Source organism: Haemorhous mexicanus, chromosome 23, assembly GCF_027477595.1.
Source record: "Haemorhous mexicanus isolate bHaeMex1 chromosome 23, bHaeMex1.pri, whole genome shotgun sequence".
Taxonomy (NCBI): Eukaryota; Metazoa; Chordata; class Aves; order Passeriformes; family Fringillidae; genus Haemorhous; species Haemorhous mexicanus.
The window spans coordinates 4,242,083-4,268,027 of NC_082363.1; the positions used below are offsets into that span (position 1 = coordinate 4,242,083).

The window sequence follows — 25,945 nt, forward strand, 5'->3', positions numbered from 1 at the left end:
CTCCAGACTCTCTCAATCCTGGGTAGTAATTCTGACAGTAACTGCAAGAAATAGAGCTAAACAGGCAGGAATTGTCTCTGGGGGATGCCATTTCTGATAATATGCACAAGCTGTCTGAGCTGTGAACCCCTGCTCAATGCATGCATTGCATAAACCTCACTCCAATCAAGGCTCACAGAAAGCTTGAGGTAAATACCTGAAGTGATACACAGGCTCCACTGATCTCAAGAGCACACATCATAAATCTCTGACTGTGCTGTTTAAACAAAGCCTACAGGTTTACAACAGCTTGCTCACTTCACATAAATTGTAAAACAGATGATGCCAGCTGTAACAGAGAAAAATGTCCTCAAAGTCAGAGCAGCAGGATGCCCTGTGCTGCTATTTGAAATCTTCTGAACATTCATCCTTCTCTTACATAGTGGAGCAAGTCAGTGGCTCTCTGGAAATTACTCCTTTTCTGCTACCTCATCAGCCAATAAAAACTTCTGAGAAAGACTTCAAATTTATCTAAATGAATAACCAGCTAAAACAGACATATAGACAGGGAGAAGGGTAGAGCCTAAAAAGACTGGGGGGGGGGGGGGAAATATTTTCAAAAACTGCAAGCATAAAGTTAAATAAATAAAACCAGAGTGAATGAGAACAGAAAAGATATTACAAGTATTAAAAAGTTCACTGGCCATCTACCTGAGAGAGGAAAGAAATGAAGAGCTGTCAGGTGTTGAAGATAGGGTCAAGACAAGGTAATTCATCTATAAATAGTGAAACCTTAACTTTTAAATCTACAAAATACTTGTTAACATTTATGGCATCTAAAGAAGCAATACCAAATCAATTTATTATTCCAGTTGGGGCAGCTTACCACAGCAGGGGCTGAGGGGGAATTCAGCTAATTCTAATATACCAGAATTTCAGAGCATGAAACTTTGTCAGGCACAGTCCTTGCTTCTGGAAAGGAAGGAGTTCAGACTGTCTTTGGACACTAGTGGTAGCTCTCAAAGTGAACTGCTTGAGACAGTGTGGAGCACCCAGTGCTTCCTTCCCAAAGGACATTCCTGGCAGCTGCCAGATAAACTCAGGTCCAGGTCCAAGAGCAGAACCTGGCCAGGTGTGACACAGGAGGGCTGTGGTATTTTCTGGGACCCCCATCAAAGGGAGGAAATGAATCTGACCCCATGTTCTTAGAAGGCTAATTTCTTATTTTATGATCTACATTATATTAAAGAATGCTAAACTCAAGTATACTAAAGAATACAGAAAGGATACTTACAGAAGGCTAAAAGATAATAATGAAAAACATGTGACTCTCCAGAGCCTCCACACAGCCTGACCCTGATTGGCCATTAAGTTAAAAGAATTCACATGAAACCAATGAACAATCACCTGTTGGATAAACAATCTCCAACCACATTCCAAAGCAGCAAAACACAGGAGAAGCAAATGAGATAATATTGTTTTCTTTTTTCTCTGAGGCCTCTCAGCTTCCCAGGAGAGAAATCCTGGGTGAAGGGATTTTTCAGAAAATGTGACAGTGACAGGAGGGCAAACTCCCCTTCTCCCCCATCCTGCTGTGACATCCAGCTCCTGCCAGCTTTCAGCTCAGAGCTTCCCCTCACTCCTGCAGGACACAGACAGGGCTGGGACTGTCACAGAGAATTACCAGACTGCAGACAGGGTCTGGAAGCCAGTTTTGCCTTTCCATGGGAAGGTGTAGCTGGGGGAGTCAGCCAGCAGCATTCTGAGCCCGTGGGCAGAGGGCAAACTGGAGCTGCAGCTGGGAGCCAAGCAGGCAGAGCTCAGAGCAGGATGTGATGGATACCCTGACAGGGACCAGGCTGCTCTGAAGCAAATCTACTACAGAAAACACAGACCCATTACTTCTGAGAATGGGATGATTAAGCATCACAGGTCCAATTTCTCACCATCTGCCAAAAATACAGCAGTACATGGTGCAGCTCACCTCTGACATCCACACAAACGTGTAACTGCAGGCTCTCCTGTGAGCCAGGGCTTGAGCTGGCAGGAGGATGACTGCTACTAAGAATCAGAAATGTGGATAGGCTGAAAGAGCCCAGATCCCTGAAAAAAACCATAGATCCAACCCTGAACATTTTTCATTTCACAAGCCCATTCATTTATCCTCATTTTTTGGAACAGATAGATAATTTGACTCAGATTTTCAAGAACGCTTAAAATGGCCAAATAACCCTTAAAAAAATAAATCAATAAACCCTCAGCAATGATACATCCAGTGTTACTCTCAAGATGCCTGTATTTCAAGGCACTGCATCACTTACCTTATCAGAAGTAGTTCAGTTATGTACTCATCTAAGATTACTTCCTTCTTTTCCAATTTCATTCAGTATGATGCTACTTTTGTTCTGTACCTTGTACTCCCCCTGGAGTGATTTTGCCTTTCTCCTGCAGGCTTCTTTCAGCACTATCAATCATATCTCTCTGTTATGTCCCTTAAAGCAGAAAAAGATGAACAAATTGTTGCTCTGCAATTAGTTAAGAACTTCCTTGCTCTATGAGACATGTTCATGAATTAAACCTATGATTTTTTTCTCTGTACTTCCTCTAGAACAAAAATTTTTTTAGAAAAGTCAGAGAGAAGCTTTAAGTCCTGCATGCCAAATCCCAGCAGTTAAGAGATATAGATATAATATTTCACACACAACAAGTCCTTGCCCTTGTGGGATGCAGTTAGAAAAGAAAGATCATATCCTGGAGTTGGCAAGGTGGAGTGTGACTGAAAAAACCAAGCAACCACAAAACCCCTGAACAAAACATCATCAATGGCCACAACATGGCCATTTTCACTGTACTCACCACCCCACAGACACTGTACCCCAACCCATCTACAAGCAAAAAAGGTAATGAGGGTTCTGCTAAAAGTGTATTTTCTACATATTGCCAAGAGCAAAATAAACACACATTTGAACAGTTCTTTACAGCATATTTTTCAGTTTTATTTATAAAATCAGATGCTCCTTTAAAGTGTACAGTTAAAATCACAACTGTAAATTCAACCACAGCTGAATATTGTTTCAATAAAATACTCCTACCAACTGATGTAAAAATTCATTCAATTGTGATTCAAAACTGGATTGAGCTGGAAGATAAATTTACCAATACATTACTCATTCAGCAAGTATTTACCACACTGTAAAAATACATGAGGGTCCCTTCTGTTCATAGCAATGCCATGAAAATATCTGCACAACAACTCATCCTTTAAGAACATAATTCTACATTTATGAATACAACAACAACAACAAAAAAAAAATTGCCAGCGAAATCCTCTGAGGGTTTCCAAACTGCTGACACCCCCACAGGGGGCAGTAACTGCATCAGTGCTGTACCAGCATGTTTTCCCTCTGACCACTAAATAAGTGATTTTCCAAGCAGCTCTAAACTGTCTGCAACATTTTGCCAGGCAAAACAAAGCCACAGAAACAAAACAGCAGGTGCAATTCCAGCTGCAACACTCCCTCCACTGGCCTTTCTGATCAGAAGTGCATCTTGCTGTGATCACTCCAGCACACTACAGAGACTGAAAGATGAGTACAAGCTGAAGTAAAAACTGCCAGTTCCTGAAAACTTATGGAAATGAGGTCAAAGGCTTGATAAGGCATTTCATTGCAAGATGAAGTTGTGGTTCTAGCAGGGTAAAGAGTACCTTGGAAAGTTTGGGATTTTTTTATCCTAAGGGAATAAAACCTGCTAATTTTGCAGCCAAGACCATTTGATTTTTGGGCAAACAATTGTCTTATCATCACACAGGGCACTGATTCATCTGTTCACTCCTCTTACATTATTCTCCTACACCATAATTTTTTTCATAACCCAGGAAATGTGTAGCCCCAGAGAAGGAATCCTGCACCCAAGATTTAGCCAGGATTACAAACTTGGAATTCAAACTCCCAGGCACATGAATCTTCATTATATATGGCCAGAGGGGCTGTGGTGTTCACAGCAATTCAAAAACTGTCTGGGCTGTTGCTCAATGATTCTACTGGGCACAAATTCACAGCAGCAGGGGGTACAACAAGGGTTAACATCTCCAAACAAGAAACACAGGTAACATGATCAGGTTCCTACATACAGAACCTTGAGCACTTGCAGCAAAGACAGCACAGGATACAGCAAGTGAAGACTCCCAAATTTTACTCCTGAGTTTGGAATAAACTGTGAGTATGCACCTTTGTGTCTCTGCCTCTCTTTATACAGCTGGGATGATAATAGTCATCTTTTTGACATGTTCATGGACCTATGGAGCAAAAGCATTATTCAAGTGTTAGGTACATATTGCCATTCTCCTGAACTAATTCTCACTGTTTTACAAAAGAGATGACATGTCTGCCTGCTAAGACATTGCAAATCAGCTCATTTTCATACTTGGGAAATAAACAAAACTTTCTAACTCAGGAAACAAAAATAATGTACACAAAAGAGTCTACTGTAATCATAACTTTCCTTCTGGCCTAGGGTTCCAAGCTATTTTGAAGGACACAGCTGCCCTTAACTGAAATATTCAATTTAATCTATTTCACTAAATCTCAAAATGCATTGAAGCAATCATTTTAATTTAATCACAGTTAAGTAGAATGAATTCTAGTGAATAAGTCTAATTTGACAGATAAGTTAAGAAGCTTCCCAATCAAGAAAGAACCCTTACACAAAGTATCTGATTACATGTTTTAGAGCAAATATTTTAGGCAGCATGCTCATAAAGCAGAATAACATGTTTGGAAAATGCTGTAAAAAGACTAGGAAAGGTGTAAGATATTGCCCACATCTTCCTACTTGAATACATGACCTGCTACATGTTAACACCTACTGAAGTCTCTTATTTTAAGAGGTGCTTGAAATTTGAACACAAGCAGTACTGAGGATGTGTGGACCTCTGCTGATTTACAACACAAGAAAAAAAAACAAGTTCAAGCTGAAAACTGAAAGACAAAGAAATGTAGCTTGAGAATAAATAGAAACTAACAGGTATAAACAGAGCAGGCAAAAACACTGAAAAAACCCAAAATCCATAAAAAGAACTCTGCCTGAGCCAAATTAGCCTTGAAAATTCAAAATTCTGTAAAAATAACTTTCTCTAAAATAAACTTTCACAAGAAAGATTGTCACTGGATTGACTTTTGCAAGTAAAGAAACCTTTAGATAAATATAGTTTTCCTTCAATGACCTGCAGATCACAGTATTTTACTTTAAGTTTACCAGTAACTGAAAATAGAGAAATGAAAATATTTCACACAGCAGCAAAGGGATTACACAGAACAAAAGGGTAAATAATGTGTTACATTCTAAAACTCTTTGCTGAGAAAGCCAAGGTGAGTAATAACATCACAAGGAAAATCTGATTACATCCAGCTTTTGATAAACAGAGGGGAAATCAGACAAAATTTACCGGGGTTTTCAGCCAAGCATGTCCTGTTTGAAGAGCACTTTGAGATATTAATAAGAACAAGTCCTTTTACATACTGGAAGTGGTTACCACATTCTGAAAACTCCTTTTTCACCCATGGGTTTCAACAGCCAGAGACTCCGTTACAATCAAAGAGGTTAAATCTTATGCAGGAAGTCAACAGTGCTAAGAAATAATGAATATATGGTTTGATGCTCAGGTTTACCTCCACAACATGTGAGTTTTGAAAGCAGAAGAAATGAAATAAATCCTTTTTGGTTTTGGCATCACCACAACAAAAACAAATCAGAGAAACTGCTTAAGTGATTTCCTATTTGTTATGTCTGGATTCAACTCCTCCAACCACTCAACAAAGAAAACATTAAGATACAAACCCATCTTCCCAAGCACTACCAATATTAGATAAAAGATTGCATGTAACTACTTTAATTGATAACTACTTGCCTTGAGAGAGAAAATTTTCCATGGGTCTGCTTTTAAAAAGCAGAGCCTGTGGATTGATACTTTTGGGTCGGTTGTTTTTTTTTAATTACTGTATGTAATTTCATCTCTGCTGTACTTGCAAACCAGTTATCCTTAATTAGTTTATATATCTGTCTTGATAAACACAGCTTTAAAATCAAAAGCTGTAAAACAACTTGACTCCAAAACACACATCACAAAAAACATAGGGAATAATTTGCTTTTTTTCCACTTCAGTTTACTTCTTTTCGATGGGCACAAGCTGGCAAAAGGCATTTGATGCAGAATAACCCAGCCAGTTTCAGCTGCTCTTTAAAAAGCTCACTGGATTCTCAAACCAGCTACTTCAATTTCAGAGCCTCAGATTATTTGGATCTTTAGTTTAGACCTTTATATTGAACAAAAATGAAGAGTACTGTAGCTGGGCTTCAATACATCCATCTTGGAGAGTTTACATGCTCTGATCAGTAGGTTCATCACCACAGGTTGTTAAACACTGCATCTTTTCACACTTACTTGCTAACTTCAAAAGAACAAACACCCAAACCAAAAAAAATCTTTGTATTTTGCTCATCATTGAGCAGGTAAAGGTTACAAACACAACCCATTCCATGAGGTCAGAAAGTGAAAGAGCCTCCCACTGAAAGATTGTCTTCAGAGTCATGCCAGGAGTGGAGGGGTGATGGAGGGAGATGGAGTTTCATGTGTGACTGCTCATGTTGGTAAGAGGTGGCCATGGAGATCACTGCTGGCATGGAGCAAAGCCAGAGGGAACAGGGTGGGAATGACACCAAGCAGTGGCACTGACACAGGGCTGATGTCCTCAGCGTGGCAGGGCTGGAGGTGGCTCTCCCTTGTTTTCCATGCTGTCATCAGCCACTGCAGCCTCACAACTTCCTTCCCTGCTGTCACACGTAACACAGCCCTTTGGAAAGGAGCAAGAAATAGTAGTTTAAATTCTTTTTATGAGTATATTTCAAAGGGTCAAACCCTATGGAATGATACATTGCAATCTCTTGAAACCTCTCACCAACGGGGTGAGACCTCTCTAAAAACAGAGATTAATTATACACCTGCCATTTGCCTTGCTTCAGAGATCAGTTAATTTGCTTAGTGGAACATGCAATTCTACCTTGGAGATAAAAAGGCATGTGACTTTCTTGAATTTGAAGACCTTATCATTCAGCTTTATAAGCAAGCTCCTTATTGAAGGTTTGGACTGCAGCCTGAACAGCAACAACACTGACCAACATAAACAGCTAAAATATTTTTCTTGTTCTTGAGAAATGATATAATATTGAAACAAACTCTCCAAACAGAAGTCCTGTATTTCTTGCTACTGTCAGAAGCCTGGCTGTATTTGCAAAATCACAATCTGCACTGGAAAACATGACTTTCTGCTTATGAACAGTTTCAGGACCTTAGATAGAAAATAGTGATATTTACATACCAATACATTTCCTAACATTTGAGATTATAAACATTCAACAGAATTTTCTACATGATCACTGGACCTAATTTTGCTATCTGAATCAAACACAGAGTTCTTAACCACAACAGGGCACATGTTATCAATGAGGTATTAGGAAAACAAAGACTAGTTTTCTAGTTTTGTTCCATAGCCAAGGACATACATGTCTTAGTTTTTTTTTCTCTAAGAATTAATACCACATCTCAGAACACCACATTTCACAACCCCAGCCCAACATGCAGTGCTAAAACAGACAAGAGATTTTTCTGGTACACAAGTGCATTAACACAGTCTTAAAATTTTCTGTACAACTCAACACTGAAGCTCTAAGTCTTTGTGGGACTAGATCTGTCCTGCCATTCTCCATAGCACCTGGGAGCCCTTTAAACTGATTAAGACATTCTCTAACACACATCAAGGCCACCAGAAGCAGTTTAGCAGAGTGCCCAAAAGTTATACCAGCTGAAATAATGAAGTATGAGATTGAATGAATGAATACACCTACAAAAAACTGGCTAATTTTGTGTTTCTTACAATACACCTTACCCCCCTCAGTGACTGAGCATTTTTCAGCTTCCTGAACACACCTGATCTAATGTTTACTGATACCCCAGCATTACATGCTATTCAACTATAGCAACAATTTTATAAGAAAAAGAGCAAAGGATTTAATACCAAGAGAAAAAACCAACTCCAGATGCCTTACATGAGATCATGACACCCATAAGCCAGCCCTGTAAGATGGCCCTGGCTGGAAATGCCTGGGCTGGCCAAGGCAGGAGGGACCTGCAGCTCCTTTCCTCACCTGGGTGCTGATTTGCAGGGGCACAGTCTGGGTCCTGATCCACGAGTGCACCTCTGCAAGCTCCTTCTTCTGCCCATCTGTGAACCAAGGCTGCTGCTTCTGCATGACTGCCAGCTTCTCCAGATCCTGCTTTAGAACTTCCTCTTTGATTCTGCAGGGAAGGGACACCTGTGAGCACAGCTGTAGTACACAAGCAAGGCAGGCACTGACATTGTGAGAGTCTCTTCCCCACAATCCATGGCTGAAGCCTAAACAGCATCAGCTGCTGGAAGGGAACTGTATTTCATACCTTATTTGCTTTGTAAGGCTGCTTTCAACACTGGGCTCACAGTCTGGGGTTTGCTTGCTGTTGGTTTTGTTGGAAGTTTTTGATTGTTTGGTGTGGATTTTTTTTTTTTGTTTTATGGCTTTATGTGGTGCTTTTTAAAGTATGGAATCCAATTACAAATTATATACATATATATATATGAAAAAAAGTTAATTACAAGCAACTTGCAAATAACCTGTAGTTTCACCCCTTTATGCATTCTAAGTACAGGACCAATCCCATTAATAATAACCAATCCCATTAATACTTCAGCAAAAAAGGTTACATGTTACCTTATTTTAACAGACAGAGAAATGGGAAAAAAGTAGACAAAAGTAAGTAAATAGCCAGGCCTAAACTGCACCAAAAAATCTAAGACACCTTCTTGAAATTTCATTGGTATGTGTGCTGTTTCCACAGACCCACTTTAATCCTGTAGTTCCATGCACAATTCCAATCTACATGTCAGAAATTGTTGATGTTTTCCAACCTGTTTGGCATTTGGTAATTCATTAGAAATCTCTCAGGTGTGTGATCCATCATCACCCAGGCTGACTCATGCTTCGATTTATAAGCTGTCCCTTTTTCTTCTGCTTCCTGATTCTCCTCTTCTTTGGAAGCTTCAGAAGAATAATTACTGGCAAAATACTTGCTGCTTTTCCCACTACCTGCTGAGAATGACCATTAAAAAAAAAAAAAGAAAAGAAAAAAAAAAGGCAGATGCCTGGAAAATCCCAGTAATTCAGCACAAGTACACCACCCCCAGTGTATTCCTGCAAGTTAATTCTGTAATACAAACACAAATATTCCCAGATGATTGCTCTAGCAATAACTAACTATCTGTTGAGAATTCAAAGATAAAGTGCATTGTCTCAAATTATTCAAGATCTTCAAAGCTCTGTTCAACTTTTCTCAAAATTAATTGGCTCAACTTCTCTGCTACTGAGAGGTCCTGCTCTGGGCAGATTCACCTTTAGTCAAGTGAGATGTAAAGTAGTATCTAATGCAGACAAAAGTGATAATGAGAAAAATGAAGAGCAACTTCCAGGTTGAAGGAATAGCTTCTTAGACTCACATTTCCAACTACAGTGACTGAAACAAACTTGGCCTCAAACACTGAAAGCTGGTGAGAAGTAAAAGCCATGGATTTTCTTACATGGATTTCCCATCCCCACTACAGTATCCTGCTATTAATTCTATGTTAGCAAGCCATCTAGCACCAAATACCTAAACCTTGGGCCTCCCTACCTGTGCCATGACCAGAAGTCTCGTTGAAGCTAGAGCCTAAAGAACCAGATAAAGCTGATCCACTCCCTGATGCTGCTGAGCCTGAACCCAACTGTGAGTCCTCAAACAAGGAGCGGTCAGGAAATTCAAGAGCAGCAGTTTTACCATTATCTTCTGGATCATTATCCTGGAGACAAAAAGCAGATCCAACACATCCACAGAAGTTACTTTTAAGTATGCAAAAGGAAACTCATGCAGTTATTGCATTTGTCACATGTTGACCAAGTTCTCCTATCAATTCAACAGGTTTGGAGGTTTTAGCTCTGAAAATGAGTGGTGGTTTAGAACTCAGGATAACACTCTTCATGGGTGAAAAATCAACAAGCATCTGAACTCTAGTTTACTGGTTTCTGCTGTAGATCCTTGCCCAATTTGTCAGGATATTGTATAGTTGCATAAAGTTAACAATTTCTGCTGACAAGAGAGGAGTCAGTTCCCTTCACATCCTGTTAGATGGCATGAAGCAGCCATACACATCAAGCAAAGGTGCACTACAGGGAAAATGAGAGTCTTCCCCTGATTCACTATGCGAAGCAACTGCTTCAGCAGCTCCAGGTACACCAGCTCCCCTTTCAGGACCCTACCCTGCAGTTTCAGCTGATCCAGCCTTTCCAGCCCAATCTGGATTCAGGAGGCAACATTTTTTTCCTTGCCTGCAGAGCTCAGATTCCTGCCTCTGAGTTTACCGCGGAAGTTGGAGAGGCCTTTTCTATGCCCATGTATGGAAACCGACCCACACGGATCCCTGTTCTTCTTTCATTAGCTGCATCCCTGGGAGACAGAGGGAGTAATTAGAAAAGTATCTTCCCTTTGTTTTGGTTCTCCACAGAGACTGTGGGACTGGGTGAAAAAGGATGCAAATTGCGCAGCACTAACCGAGTTCCACATGCATAAAAGCCCCAAACCCCAAATTCTAGCTGACAGTTCCATTGAAAAGGCTGCTGCCAGAATGCTCAGCAGAAGCAGCTTGTGGCAGCCTAGACCAGAAGATCTCACATTTCTGTCATTTACTAAGTGCCCACACTGTACTGGTACAAGTTCCCATAAGCATAAGTATAAACTGCTTTCTCCACCTCCTGTGCTATTTGTGACCTGCAGCCTACATAGCACAGCCAACAGAAAAAGCAGCTAACAAAATCTGTGTCCCTGACACACAGATCATCGCCACTGGTTTGGTATCAGACCACTCTGAAAGTCAGTTTCTCCTCTACCTGAAAAACCTTTGTTACTTACGTGTTTATCTTCTGCATGTGGCTTAACATCAGCACTAATGGAAAGTTCCATAGGTTTTGGCAGCTCTTCTTGAAGCAAATTCAGCTGAAGTGGGGAGCTGCTCCTTGAGCTGCTCAGCAGCAGGGCCTGGTGACACTGGCCCTCTTGCTGGTCCTCCACAGATGAGTGAGGAGAGGCTGGAAAGGGCTGATCCACAGAGCATGGTGCTACAGGTGATGGAGCACAAGGAGGGGGTGCTGGAGGTAACATGGTGCATGGATATGAAGAAGGGGGATAAACACACTGAGGGCTAGGGAGAAAGACATGTTGAGGCATCTGAGCATACATGGGGAAACCCTGAAAAAATACAGCCATAAATGTGCCTATGTTTGGGGGATAAAAGACTGGGTATGACTGTGGTCCACAGCATAGCTGTGATGAAGACATGGACTGGGGTTGTGATGAGCGAAGGGCAAGCTGCTCTCCTCCAGAAGAGGCTGGAAAAGTAGACACTGGGTTCAAATAGGCAGGAAATCCCACAGGAGGATGGACATTCAGATTGGAGGAGCTCAGATAGGACACTTCTGAGGGAGAGAACAACTGTTTCTGACTTGTTCTCTTCTCACATGGAAGACTATTTCTATTTTTACTAGTAGAGTGGCTATCTGAGCACTGTCTCTGAGGTTTCTGGCGCTTGAATTTTCCATGTTTTCCTTTTTTACAGTTAGCTGGGCTCATCTGCTTTGAAGGGGAATCACCTGAGGAAGAAAAATAAACATATTCACTGAAGTGAGAACACAAGGAAAAAAGAGAAAAAAAAAAAAAAAAAAAAGAAAAACACCCAGATAAATGAGTGTGGCTTAGCCAGAGAGCTGACTTTCCTCTGGATAATTCTTCCATAAACCAGTGATGGATTTGCTGACATATCTACAATATTTTTCTTCATGCCATCAATTTTCTTATCGATCACTTTGGCTTATCCCAATCAGATCTTTTATGTTCTTTCAGGGGGAGGCAACAAACTACCTGGGATTTGCAGGCTTTATTGCAATAACTATCTGCTTTGTGAAAAGTCTAAGATAGCAAGATCCAAGACTGAGCAGACCTTCTGTGTGGGCAATCTGCTGTCAAATCTTGGCAATCCAAAGGAAGCATTCTGTAAGCAGCCACAATAAGACACTCACTGAATTATACAAAGAAGAACCAGACTTCATGGCCAGGTTGGTCTTGTAAATCATCTAACAATTCTTTATTTCTCAAAGCTGCTGCCTACCTTGGCCACAGGAATGTCTGTTGTTACTTCCACTTCCTTGTTGAAGGTAGGTCCTAAACGGAGAGAGCAAGACCCTCTGTCTGAACTTGTCAACATAGTTCTGCTCCTCCTTTTGAGTGTGGGCTGACAACGTCTCTTTTGTCAGCCCAACCGGCCTAAAGTCTTCAGGCAGCACTGTGAGACTCTGAGCATTCACAGGAGGCAGCTCAATTTGTTCACTTCCAACAGCAGCATCCTCCATCGTAGTCACTTCTTTGAAGAGGGAAGAAAACAAATCACTCTCTGCTCTGCCCTTCTGGTGTCAATTACCACAAAACCCAGAGTGTTAAACAGAAAACAACCTCATCTGAGCTACTGAGCAGAGAAATGGGGAGAAAACACCCTTTCAACTCAAATATAGTTAAACTAACATCAATTGAGCAAATTACTTTGCATGGTCTGGAAAACTTCAAATTCACTTTGAAGTTAGAGGCACTTCTTTCTTCATATTCTTTTAGTAAAATAGCAGCTACATACTTTTTTTTTTTTCTTCTTCTTTCTCCATTAAAATGAAGTAACAGTGGCCCCATAGTAATTTTTATTTGAATCCTCAATGGCCAAAAGCACAGTGTTTGAGGTATATGCAATGAAGTTCAAGGGGAAAGGAAACAGTGTAGTCTGTTAAAACTATTTTACTAAAATACCCTAAAAACCTCCAGGCTCAAGTTTTTCTTCACAGCACCCTGAGAAGTACTTGAATATTTCAGAATTCACATTCATCGAGGACGTATCTTAAAGGAACAAAACTTTCTCACCGTGTACTTCAGGCTGGAAACATTGTGTAAATTGAAATATCAGTCAGTGTTTTGTGAGTGTGAACAGTACCTGATTCAGGGTGTGGGACATGCACTATAGTGCTGCTGTAGCTGCACTGGCTGGTGACAGATATGACACTTGGAGCCTTGTTGGACAGGGTCAGGTCTGCCAGAGGAGCTCCCACCATGCCTGCAGTTGTCTGGTCTTTCAGCGTCTCTTCCAGACCAGCAGATATTGGCGTGTGGGACTCAACTGCTGACAGCATAGCAGTATCTATTGGCAAATGACAAAGTTTCTACATGGAATTCCATTCCAAGCACTGTGCTCCCAATTCATCAAGTCTCACTGGTTCAGAAATAACCAGTAACTATGCAGACTATTAAATAAGACAGTCTTATATACTAAAAAAAGTATTTAAATGCCAGTGCAATGTCAGCACATACTAAATGTGGCATAAAATGAGTGAGCAACAGAAGGTTCATTTAACAACAACAAACGAGTTCTTTTGATGCATTCCAAGACTTAACATTTTAGCTTATGTTTAACTGGGAGATCTAGGCAATTTAGGCAAATATTTACTAAATATTTACTAAAATACTGTTAGCAACACAACAGTTTGAAAAGTGGACAAACTCTGGAACACACAAAAGTGACATACAAAAAAAAACCCAAATCAGTTTTTGTGGTTCTAATATGATGGTCAGTACACTTTGTGTTACCTTCCAATGCCCTGACTTGCTGCTGACTTTGCTGGACTTGTTTGTCATCTTCTGAAGATGACGATGATGTGTTTGCAGAAGATTTACATTTCCTTTTCAATGCTGGAATACTGCAGCTCTCTAGATATCTGAAATGAAAGCATATCACAGGAAGCTCTCTCTACTTTGGGGGGTGCTTTTCTCCATTTGGAGAGACAAACATTTGAACAATCCAAACTGGAGATCCAGAGGTTGTTAACTAGTATTTTAAATTCACTGCAGGAAGTTCTGGACATGTTTCTGCTTTCCAAGGAGTATTTTAAATAAAATCTATCACTCTTTGAAGGGGGAGGAAAAAAGAAAAAAGAAAAAAGATTACATTATCCACTGGGTTAAAAAAATAATGACATTTTATAAATTATATCAACTTCCTGTTTTATATGGATGTTCCCACAATGTGTAATGAGAAGACACTGACATATTAGGACCATCAAAATTCACTTAAATTCATATTGCACCAATGACAGACGTCAACAAATAGTTACAAACAGAATCTTAGGTCCTAAACTTTTCATTACTGTGTAATTCAGATTGGGCAATCCATCCCAATGCTCAGAGAGGCAGAAAACTTTACAAACAATTCCAAATTTCTCTCACAACTCAAATTGGCCAGACAGTTTAAGGCCAATGCAAACTGCTTGGATATTTACTTTCTTCCAGTTAATCTTAAACTTGTATCACTAAAATTTTTCATAGTTTATTACCTGATGATACTATCAACACAATTGATCTGCTGATAGGAAGGAACATGAGGAGTCTTCTTTGGATCATCATAAAATGTGTTTCCTGGTTCTGTGCTATCCCCTCTCAGTGTCTGAAGAAAACAGGAAGCAGGATGCCTCTTCCCTGGAACAGAGGAAACCTTTAAATATTCCTCTCAAGGGCATCTAAACACTACCCTCACGCAGATTTTATATATATATATATATATATATATATATATATCCACACAGACACACATGCACACAGGTAACTGTATATTGGAATCCACATAATGATACAAGGACCTATGCAGAATAGCTCTCATTACAAAGTTACTCTGCATTTTTATCTAAATTTTTATGTTTTGAGGCATGGGAAGGAGAGGGGGAAATACAGCTGAAAAAAGCCAACACCCCCCCATAAACATCCATTCAAAGAAGCAAACACAAAGAAAACAGCATATAAAACCCCCTGCATTTAAGTAGCAAATAAAGCTGCAATTAATATTACTCTTCTTTCAGTTTATACATCACAGAATCCAACCCATTATTTAACAGTAATTCACAATTTTGTATACCATGAATACCCTGGCCAGAGTCCTATCAATATTGACAGTACAATCCTTTAGGACAACACCAGCAGTTAACTTTAATAGAGAGTATCACAGAGCAAAATGTTTTAATACAGATTCCTATGATATTTGAGGGAGCATCCAGGTTTCTGCATACATTTGTGCCACATACAAACTGCAAATTATGTGCATTAATATAACATGAAGCACTCAGTAACTAAACCCCTACTTCAGTGGGAATTTGGGCCATATTGTCCAGCCTATGATTGTTTCTAGGAGTTCACATTTAAGTAACCAAGGGGAGCTTCCACGCTACTTGCTACATGCACATGTGCATTTTCACTAGAAAATAATAAAGTATAAAAAAGAAGAAGTTTGTTAACCTAGAGACAGATATGTTCCTCCATATTTCAAGGAGAAGTTAAAAAGTTACTGCATCTGCTGAGGTTATTTTTAGGGATGTACTGGGGGGAGGGTGGGGAACTTGTTTGTTTGGGTTTTAAACAAAACAAACCTCATGTCTAGGCCATGCTAAAAAACGCTGTCTGAAGTTCTCCCGTGTAACACTACATAGCCAAACTCATGGCTACAGATCTACAGGAGTTCATGTTACCTTAAGGATCATAACTACACTAACTTACCTCCCAAAACTTCGGAGCTCACAGCCTGTTCATTTGCATTCTGTGGCTTGCTCCTCGATGCAATGTACAGCTGCTGCCCCAGGTTCTTTATTCTGTTGACATCTGCACAAACTTGTTGCAATGTCATCTTGAGACACATAAAAATGCAAAGTCAGAATAAAATGAGCACAAAGAGGCCACAGGAGCTGACTTGGGTACTTGTATTCTTCAAATTGAAAGGGAACAGAGACTATCAGCCTAAGCCTGGTATCTATTGGTATTTGTAAATTTAATTAATCCAATTATCATGGTTAATTTAAGCAAATTAACTATGATAAAGCTCAAACAGCCTCAGCATTTGAAAGTTTTAATACCCATGCCAAGCATTGAACGTGAGAATAAGCTAATGACTTACTCAGGAGCCTCACAAGGAAATAAGGTATTTGCAATGCTTGTTTTAGGACAGCACTACTTCCACTCTCTTCTACAGCAGTCAGCAAAATTAAGAGAAAAAACCAAAAGCCAGCACTCTATAATCAACCAATTTAGCTTGGACATGGCTTTACTCTTCCCACTTCAGTAAAATACATGATGAGAAGCACATATGTACACAGTAAACAATTTCATTACTGTAAGTGCATTTTCACTACTCTGAAGGCAGTGACACATTTATAGACTTACTGGTTCCTGTGTTTCCTCTGCACAGTTCCCATTGGAGTCACTTGAAGATGCTATGCTGATGTAGTGCTCATAAGAGCCACTGCTTCCAAGGCTTCCATAACCACTGGAAACATTGCTGTGAACTGGCTGTATGAGAGGAAAAAAAATAATTAAAAATCATCCTTAGAGAACAAAGTGAAGGAAACAACATACTTTGCAACATAGAACTTCAAATAAGCAAAGCCAATCAAGTGAAAAGTCAGAATTTGTCTGGGCTCTACCACTTGCTTATGGAGAATTCTCTACCATGCTTCAAACTGTTTCAAGATGCAGATTTACCTTTCAACATAAAAGACTTAGCAAAAATGTCAAACTGATTTTTTTTTTTTTTTTGCAATGAGGTGGGTCTGTAACCATGTAGAAATTTCCTTTCAGACCTTTTAAAAAGACCATCCTCAAAACAGCCCACTAATCAGACTCAAGTTTCTTTAGCCTTCACTAAGAAGGCCAGCCTGTGCTCTGAAATTCTTTTGCCTTCTTTACCTGCAGAAGCAGTTTGTAAATTTGTCCTTGTAATTCTCTTATCTCTTTCTCCACGCTGCTCGTTTCTTTACTTCTTGGGGCAAAGACATCTTCATTCAGAGGGCTTCTGGAGAGAGCCAACAGGATTTCACTGTTCATTTTCATTTGATGAAGAAAAGATAGCTACAAACACTTAGAACAGATTCTTAATTGATTTTTGATTATTTTGACTGTTCTGCTCAGTCAACATAGAGGAATGTCATCTGTCCCCAGAGCTGCTCTGAGAGCAGGGAATCTCCAAAGAAGTCAATACACCAGCAGAGACACCAGTTAAGGCTGACAAGCATTTCTGTGTCCTTCACTCAGAAGGCAAACTCATACCCCATAAAATCTTGTACAAAAGATCACTTTGCAAAGTCAGAAGGCCATTCACAAAAGCCATTTTCCCTAAGAGAATCCAGGTAAAAAGGCAGTCAATCATATTTTCAAATGTCTTGAAAACTGAGAAGAAACATCTGAAAAATTAATTTATATGTTCAATACTAACTGCATTTTTAAAAGACATTGCCTTGGTAAATATTTAAATGCTGTATCAAGTAAATATACCAAAATAAGGTCAATTACTGGGTTTTTCTGGTGAGCATGAATGAATTTTAGGTAATTTATTTGTTAAAGTGATTAATTTTATGCTGCTTTTTAGCTTTTGGTCATCTAAAACTGGTATTTTGATTTGGACATCAACTATATGCAAAAACCTGCTGAAATAAAAAGCTAGTTTTGCCTTTTACTTCAAAGTAATTCACTTATTTTCACTCTTAATAAACAAGACTAATGCTGTTCTGAAGGACTGGTCAGAAGACAGATGCTAGGCTGTTGTCACATCAGCAAGAGCAAATGATGTCCCTAGTTCAGTACTTAGACTGTTTTGTTTTGCAGAGTAATCAGTGAAAAGCTCTTTATTTGATCAATTCCACAACTGACTTACGTCCGGACTTTGTGTCGGCCAATGATGAACACAACTTTCCTGCTCCAAGGATTCACAAAACTGGACCAGCTGGTGTCCAGTATGACATAATCCCCATTTTGAGTACAAAATCTAATAGGTAAATGTTCAAAAGGGGGTTGGCCAGCAAATTTCAGTACTGGAAGAAAAACATAATCAAGAAAGAAGGTTTAGCTTACATTCTGACAGCAGTGCAAACACAAACACTAATGACTGGGGTTCTCAGAACTTTGGGATTGAATTTACTTTGATCTCAAACGAGTTAATTAGTTAATTTTTGTCTAGATTACAGATCAGTCACGTGTCAAGCAATATAATAAAGGAATGATAAAGAATCATAAAACCAACAGAAATTCCTCTAAAAGCATCTCTTACTTTTCCGGTGAATAGTGATCATCAAAGGACGATCTTCTGGGTGCAAATACATCAGTATGGATGTTCCAATTAAATCCTGAGGTAAGTAACCCAACAAAGGCACTGCTCTGAAACCCAAATATTACCACAGGTTATAATATAATTTTGACTATTTCCATCCTTAACTCTTTGCTAATCAGTGAAGTGCCCATGCACAACCTACAGTGAAATTAACTAAAGCACCAGAACATTTCCCAACCCATCTCATAATCCTGCACTGTAATATTGACACATAAATACCCATGACAAACATTTCTGTGCCTGGAGATTTAACAGATATTCACATTTGCAGGCAGTTTTGTGCTTGTTTACATGCAAAGGAAAAAAAAAGGTATCTTGAAGATAACGGGTCAAAGGCACAAAGTCAGTAATTATGCTCATTTTCCACTGCTGATGCTACCAGAGCTCCCTATTGCCCTGGATAAGGAAAACTGACAGCAGTTCTGTTTAACATGTGTTTTAAACCAACTAAAGAGATCACATCTGTGGAGTGTGAGATGTTTTCCACGAGTGGACTAACACAAAACTGTTTGGTTTCATTACATATTGCCAATTGCTCAGTTCAGCTACTTTACTTGGGTCTCCAGCAGCATCACTACATTATTTTTTCTACCTCTCCATACATACCTCACAGGTCTTAAAAACTCAAATCTCTCACCTGTCATCTATGTCCAGAAAAACACATCCAGGGGTGTGTGTGGTGGTGAATATTCTTTTATCCATAGGAATTCGAGGAGCTAATAGAAACAAAATATGCACTAAGACAGAAAACTTGGGCATTACTGTTGCTTATGATATTTACTGGATCCTAAACTTTATAATTGTTTGCTGCTTTTTAACCAGTAACTCATAGAAATGTTACATATTTTTAGGTACTACAGACTTCTCTCAAAAATAAAAATAACAAGTAGAGGTCAAATGCTTTGGGGCCTGGCAAAGGCAGCACAGATATTCTGGATTTGCATGCATGCACATACAAGCTTCAGCTTACACAGGTGAGACTGCCCAGGCACAGGCCCTAAACAAAGGAAGGAGACTTTCATACACTGCATTTTTCATTGGCTTGGATTTATTCCTACTGGAACCTCCTGACTTGCCTTCATATCCAGAGTGGATTTTCTCAGCCAAAGCTAAGCAGCAGGACTCTGCATCCACATGGACAGAAGTGCACACGTGGACCAAGTACGGGGTGATTCGGAAGGGGTAACAACGTGCTTCTTGTTCTTGATCTTTCCCACCCCTGAGGAAAAGCAAAAGGGATTAACACCATGGTTTCAAGGCCCTCATACTGCGTGCCAGGGCTGAGAGCCCTGCCCAGAGAAGTTATGCTGAGCACAAACCCAAATAATCAGGTCCTATGCACACTCCTTTGAGATCCAAGGTCAACACACTCAGCAACCCTGATCTCCCTCCAGCTGAAGTCAAGTAAGTGTTTTGTCTCCAACACTTACATTCAGAGACAGTCTAGAAATACTCCTACTCTAATGGTTAAAGATTACCTTTTAATTCCCAGTCCAGGTCTACAACAAAACCCACTCATTCAGTTTTGTGCTCTCCCTCAAGCTAAACAGTTCTTTTTCTGCTTGGTTTATTCTGTACCATTTTTAGGAAAAAAAAAATTTCAAACATCTGTCTCCCTCAAGGTTAGTTTTCACAGATCTGTGTAATAAAGACTGCTCCAGACTTGGTGCATTGTTGTTCTTTGACTATCTTCCATAAGAATTTGTCTTCCTAGAATGTTTTTGAACTGTAGCAGCACACAATGTTCTTGATGACATCTTAACCACGGCTTTACAACAGCTGTGGTACCAATTTGCACTTTCCATTGCAAGTGCCTTTCCACCTGTTGTAATTTCAATATTGTACCCAGCTCTTACAGAAAGAATTGAGTTACATTTTTGAAGATTACCATTTACACTAAAAGTTACTTTCTTATTGCACACTTAGTTTTGTAAAATATTTCTACAGAGAAGCAAGTGAAGTGAGTGTCATAGAAACTACTTCTGATACTTCTGTCTTTGGGAAAACAAAAGATACAAATGGAAATTGGATACAGCAGAAGTCTAACTCATAAAAAAACATTTTTTTACTTAAGCCTAGAGTGTGTGCCTGTGAAAAAATATTTTTATTCATAAAGCCAACATATTCAAAAGATCTGTTACATAAGGGAAGTAGAGACAGATGTTGTACAAAAACATGGAGAAAAACTGTTATAAAATGAGAAAAACTGTTAAAAATGAGTTATGTATCCAAGGAACAGCTCCCCCAACCTAACATTGCTATCTGTCCTGCTATATTCACTTCAGGTGCCCTTACATAATTCAAGAGACAAAGGTGGTTTAAGAGCTAAGGTTGTTGAAACACATGAATGAATCAATAATCAACTGAAAGATGGAGAAAGTGTCCTGTCTGCTCAGAAGCCAACAGTTCTTACTGAAATCCAGAGATCAATGAGTCTGGGACAGAACTGCACTGAAGATTGAAAGCCAATCTCAACTTTTTCCCTCTTTTAGCTCTGAGATTAGTCAGGTACTAACAGACAGCATTCACAGCAGTAGCAAGTCAGGCTTCACAAGCCTCAGGAGTCAGGCTTCACAGTGGGACTGAGGTGACTTGAGATTCCATTAAGGCTTCTGCTCCAATCTCTCAAGCTATCTTAATCTCAAGCAAACACTTTTTGCTTCCACTCTCAAACAGTAAAAGGGGGAGCAGCAATTTCTCACAAGATCATTCTCCTGCATGACAGTACTTAAGGAAACCAACAGGTCTAAGAGAAAAATGTAGAAACAGTTTTCCTTCTGTCCCAGTGCAAGTTTACACATAACTCTGGGCAAGATGTTCAAAATGTGCTACTGGATGACAACATTAAACACAGAAAGCCCATTCTGCAGTGGAGTTTCAGGAGCTCACACTGGTCAGCTATAACAACAGAACAGTTTCTGCTAGTGCTGTACCCCTTGTCAGCCTTCACAAAAACAAAACTGGAATAAAGCACTTACCTGATCCTGCAGAAAAAGGATTTCACCTGGGCATATTCATATGGAGAGGCTAATAAGATGAACACATTGAAAGTATCAGTTAATATCCTTCAAAAGGTCACAACTATCAGAACTATGTTAAACTCTGCATTCTCCAGACTTTCTGAGCAAGACTGAAGTTTCACAACCTACTTTTTATAAGCTACTGAACTGTCTGTTCAACAGTCTGCCCCCACCTGAAATGTTATCTCTCCTTTCTCTAAGAGTGAGTGTCTACTCACTCTTAGAGAAATCGCTGACCTAGAACTAAATTTAGAGGAAATGCATATGAAAAAAAAAAAAAAAAGGAAACAAACAAATCAACCAACCAATCAACACACCAAAAAAACTTTCTCCAGTGCATCACTGTAAAAAGGAAAGGTGATATTTTCTGGTTTTATGAGCCAAGTACCAAAAACTATATACAGGCAAGAAAACCACAACTCCACTGGGGTGCCACTGCTCTGCTGGGTAGGCACATCACTGGCATCCAAGTTGTGGAATCCCTGGCATTCAAAACCTCCAGATGTCTCATATCCTTTGATACCAAGGACTTTGGACTTCTCAGAAGTGAGGCCAGAACTGCCCCATGTCAAGGTGGGCCAAAGACACAGCCTTGGCCTGCAAGCTACATCTGAACTGCTCACAAATAACACAGGACTCAAACATCTCAGTTCAGACACATCCAGCACTAAATAGCAAATCAGCTTAAAACTTGGGTTTGATGAGCTGTGAGTGGACCATAAAAACACCTAAGCAACCATGAGGTGTAGATTAAACAACTTAAAGCTCACAATCAGACTTATTTTCTTTTTAAAAAGCAGCAGTATCTGGAATGAGTGAGATGATACATGAAACAATGCAGTATGTGCCTTCTATTTACCCCAAGTAAGAGTTAAGCCTTTAGGAGATTAGCTAGGACTGGTCCCACAGCCACTCCAGATTTCAAAGTGAAAAGGAACAAATGAGGCTGATGCACATTGCTAGCATAAGCATCTCAAATGAACTACTCTGTCCTCATTCTGCAAAGACCACAGATTTACACAAACACAGAGCATTTACAAGCATTGCCATGTCCCACCTGTTTGACTTTCCATGTTCCAAAGGGGCAGGTGAGACTGATCAGTGTGTGTGTAGAACACACTCACATCCTGAGGGACAAGCAGCTCCACAAAGCGGGAGGAGTCCAACACTTTCTTCTTACAGTTCAGAATAGAAGCTGCCTGCTCAGAAATATGCACTATGCGTCCAGACAGCAAAGAAAACACAGCCACAAATGTGTCCTGGAAAACAAACATTAAAGGCAATCATTGTCTGAAACAGGGCAGTGATAACACAAGGATAAAAAGGAAAACAGCCCCAAAACAAACAACCAACCCCAAACCACCACACACCACAACCTCAGGCTGAGGTTCAAAGCTGTGTTGGGTAGTGTGTGATCCACTACCCTCTCCAGTGCTGCAGCAGGGTACTCAAGGTTTACAAATGCTAATTACATTGCATTAGTCTTCTCAAAACAGATTAATGCTTGTCTTTGCTCTGAATGACTGGTTATCACTCCACACACTCCTCCACAAATCTGAGAGGATTCATCACAATTCCACACACAGAAATATTCTGAGAGCTTTCCAATATTTTTTGGTATTTTTTCAAGCATTAGCAGTATTTTTGATACGTCATCCAATAGTACTGAATTTCAAGAAACTCTTCTTTAAAGCAGAGTCAGAAAGTATAACATCTATTGCAAAACATGAAAAAAAAATTAAATGCAGAGTACAAAGAGAAACCAAAAGTCCCTCACAAATATGGATCTGATTGGTTTTAAATCTTTCTCTGTCTCAAGAGATTACTCTGCTGTAAATAAATTCTCAAACAGAGAATTTGTTGCCTCTGGCAAAAAAAAAAAAAAAAAGAAAAAAAAGAAAAAAAAAAGTATTTGTTCACTCACTATCCCTGGGTACTGACAAAGCACAGATAAGATGTAGTCTTGATTTATCTTTAAAAACCTGAAGGTCTGTCTAGCTAAAATTTAAAGGCCTTTCAATTTCATACATTCTATTTCCACAAAACAACGTTAGGAGACTAAGTTTAGTGAAATTGAATGAGATCCTTGAGTGTGCCTGAATTCTTACAGTGTTTTTTGGAGTGTGTTCAGATGCAACTGCCACCAACTCTTCTATGCTGTAAGTCACCACATCTGCCTGAAACACTCTTCGGTCATTCAGAGCCTGGAAAAAGTCATTGTTTGCTAATTGAAAAAAAAAAAAAAAACAAAACAGAAAAAGCAAAACAAACACAAGGAAGTCAGTAAGGAGACTACTTTGAAAATATTTCTTACAGCCCTTGTACTTTTGTCATCTTTTTGGTGAAGTCCAAGGTGGGATGAGAAGGTCTGTGTAGTGACAAAGGGAAAAGGAATACTGATTATACTACTGGAGTAATCTCATTTTTTTACAGAATACAAGCATGAAGAAGCAGTACAATTTTAGTTACTTAGTTCTGTGGGGAAACACAAACTAACCAAAAACTTTTCAAGGTGGGATGGAAATACCATTTTCTTAATATACATAAAGTTACTATTAGGCACCTCTTAGCTATGGGACTCTGAAGAAAAGAGAAGCAGTAGGGGGTGTCTCAACAGAAGAGGTAACACTGTTGCTTAACAAAAAAAACTGGCAACAAAGCCACAGTGCTTCAGAAAGTCAACTATTTGCTGGGTAACTGGAATGCATTCTTTTAATGTTTCTTGTTGCCACACACATCTATGCACACCATGCTGTTCTCCAGGTTTTCTCCACACGTACCTTGGACCTGCTGGACACACTGCAAGGCATAGTTGAGAGCACTGATGGTGCTGGGCTTGTTAGAACTCCTTTTCTCCTCAGGCAAACACCTTTTCATTTCTTGGATCATCATCATCATATCTCTGTGTGACTGGCTCCAATTCAGCTGCTCACTGTAAAACACAGGTTAAACTTCACCAGAGAATTCTGGTGTCGATTTTTTTACTACTACCCAATTAAAATTACTCCCTAAATTAACATTTTATGGAAACGGCTGCAGAGTCATGTAATATCCAGGAATGTCCTAATGCTCATTCACTAAATTTCCTGTTGTACCTTTCTCACTTCTTTGCAACTGAAGTTTTTTCCCTCTACCTTTTTCCTTCCCACCTCCAGTATCATGGATGGCAAAGTCACACTGAAACCACTCAGCTTGCTAAGATGCCTAGCAACTAAAAATAAGATGATGTTTACTCTAGCTTTTCTAAATAACACAGGTATTAAAATAATTAATAAATGCTGATTATTGATCTCTCTAAGGTTTTCGGGCCTTGAAGGCTGTACCTGGTTATAAGCATCTCAGGGAACCATGAGGGCCTCAAAATACACCTGATGAAAAGATTTCAGGCCTCGTGACTTCAGAGTCTTCGTCATACTTTTTAGCTGTTAACTTCAACAGCTGCAGAATGGTTAACAGATAAAATCTCCCTCTCCTTACATTTGCTCATTTCACAGACTAAAAGACAAGCAGTCAATATCCTCAAATCACAGATTCTAAACCTACAGATAAGATATGAACCCCATTTTTTTAGTAACTCTTTTCCAGTCGACAGTGTCATTAGTATCGTACTCTTACTATATAAATCATTACATAAGTGTAAGTATTGCGTGGTAACTTCACAAGCCTGTCCAACGCTGCATACATTAGAGCTCTTTAACTCTTTTTTAGATTAAAAAAACAAATTACTGAATGTCAGAACTCTCACGAAAAATGCCATTTCAGTAATTGACGTTTTGGTACTGCTAAATAGACATTAGCTGAAGTACATATCAAAGCTACCCAAGGGTCGCTGACGGGCACGGCTCAGCCGCTCTCAGGAGGCGGCACAGCTTACCGGAGCCGCGGGCAGGTCCCGCTCACCGCACCTGCACAGGGCCCGTGAGCGCCGAGCCCCGCAGCCACCGGGCCCGAGCAGCGCCCGGCTCCCCGCTCCCCACCCCCGCCGAGCGCATCCCCGCGCTGCCCGAGTACCTGTTGGCTTTTTTGCCGCCGGACTCGGGGCTGTGCAGCTCGGTCCCGCCGGGGCCGCTTCCCGCGCACGCCGCGCACCGAGCGTCCGCAGCCCCCCTGGGCGCCGCCGCCTCCCGCCCGGCCCCAGCCCAGGCCCGGGCCGCGCCGTGCTCCGCGCTGCCGCCTCGGCGCTCGGTCGCGTCCATCCCGGATCCGCTGAGCGCCACAGCACGGCGGGCATCGGCTGCGGCGGCACCTGGGCACGGGCGGACCCTCGGCCTGCGCTACGAGCGCCGGTGCTGCAGGGAGAGCACGCGCCGCCTCACGGGACGGTGGGAGGAGCGGTGCCCCCCCCCGCCGCTCTCCACCGAGCCGAGTGGGCACCGGGGCCGGGGCCGGCTCCGCGCTGCGCCCCGCCGCGCGCCCCCTCAGTTGGCAGCTGCCCAGCGCCAAAGGGCTCGGCGGCCTTCGCTTCGCCTTCCCGCCCCTCCGAGGCCGCGCCTCTCCCGCCGACCCCGGGCTGTGCCCGCTGCGGGCCGGGAGCGCCCTGAGGGGCCGCGCCCCCGCCCCGCGCCGTTACGTAACGCGGCGCACGCGGCGGCCCCGCTC

General features: G+C 40.7%; 1 protein-coding gene across 8 annotated transcripts; it reads right to left on the minus strand.

Moving 5' to 3' along the window:
- Nucleotides 1-2,950: 2,950 nt before the first annotated feature.
- On the minus strand, nucleotides 2,951-25,905 carry PER3 (period circadian regulator 3). 8 transcript variants are annotated; one of them, XM_059866918.1, is made up of 21 exons: nucleotides 25,358-25,903; nucleotides 24,127-24,278; nucleotides 23,455-23,570; nucleotides 22,404-22,605; nucleotides 21,305-21,353; nucleotides 19,403-19,545; nucleotides 18,964-19,042; nucleotides 18,267-18,373; nucleotides 17,874-18,030; nucleotides 16,910-17,015; nucleotides 16,388-16,513; nucleotides 15,728-15,854; nucleotides 14,518-14,659; nucleotides 13,775-13,902; nucleotides 13,125-13,328; nucleotides 12,261-12,512; nucleotides 11,009-11,745; nucleotides 9,737-9,902; nucleotides 8,979-9,099; nucleotides 8,182-8,332; nucleotides 2,951-6,830 (listed from the first exon to the last, which is right to left on the minus strand). In XM_059866918.1, exons 1-21 carry the CDS (start codon nucleotides 25,540-25,542, stop codon nucleotides 6,729-6,731), a joined length of 3,552 nt encoding a protein of 1,183 aa, XP_059722901.1. In that variant the 5' UTR covers nucleotides 25,543-25,903; the 3' UTR covers nucleotides 2,951-6,728. The 8 variants fall into 8 exon arrangements, 7 of the variants coding, with proteins under 7 accessions (XP_059722901.1, XP_059722899.1, XP_059722898.1 ...); XM_059866916.1 differs by having other exon boundaries at nucleotides 8,979-9,156; XM_059866915.1 differs by having other exon boundaries at nucleotides 8,979-9,159; nucleotides 12,261-12,509; nucleotides 25,358-25,902.
- Between the last annotated feature and the right edge of the window lie 40 nt (nucleotides 25,906-25,945).

Coding starts and splice junctions, on each gene's coding strand:
- PER3 (XM_059866914.1), bottom strand. CDS start 25,542: ATGGACGCGACCGAGCGCCGAGGCGGCAGCGCGGAGCACGGCGCGGCC. Junction 24,279..25,357: donor GGCGGCAAAAAAGCCAACAG/GTACTCGGGCAG, acceptor TGTGTTTTACAG/TGAGCAGCTGAATTGGAGCC. Junction 21,354..22,403: donor GAACATGGAAAGTCAAACAG/GTGGGACATGGC, acceptor TCATCTTATTAG/CCTCTCCATATGAATATGCC.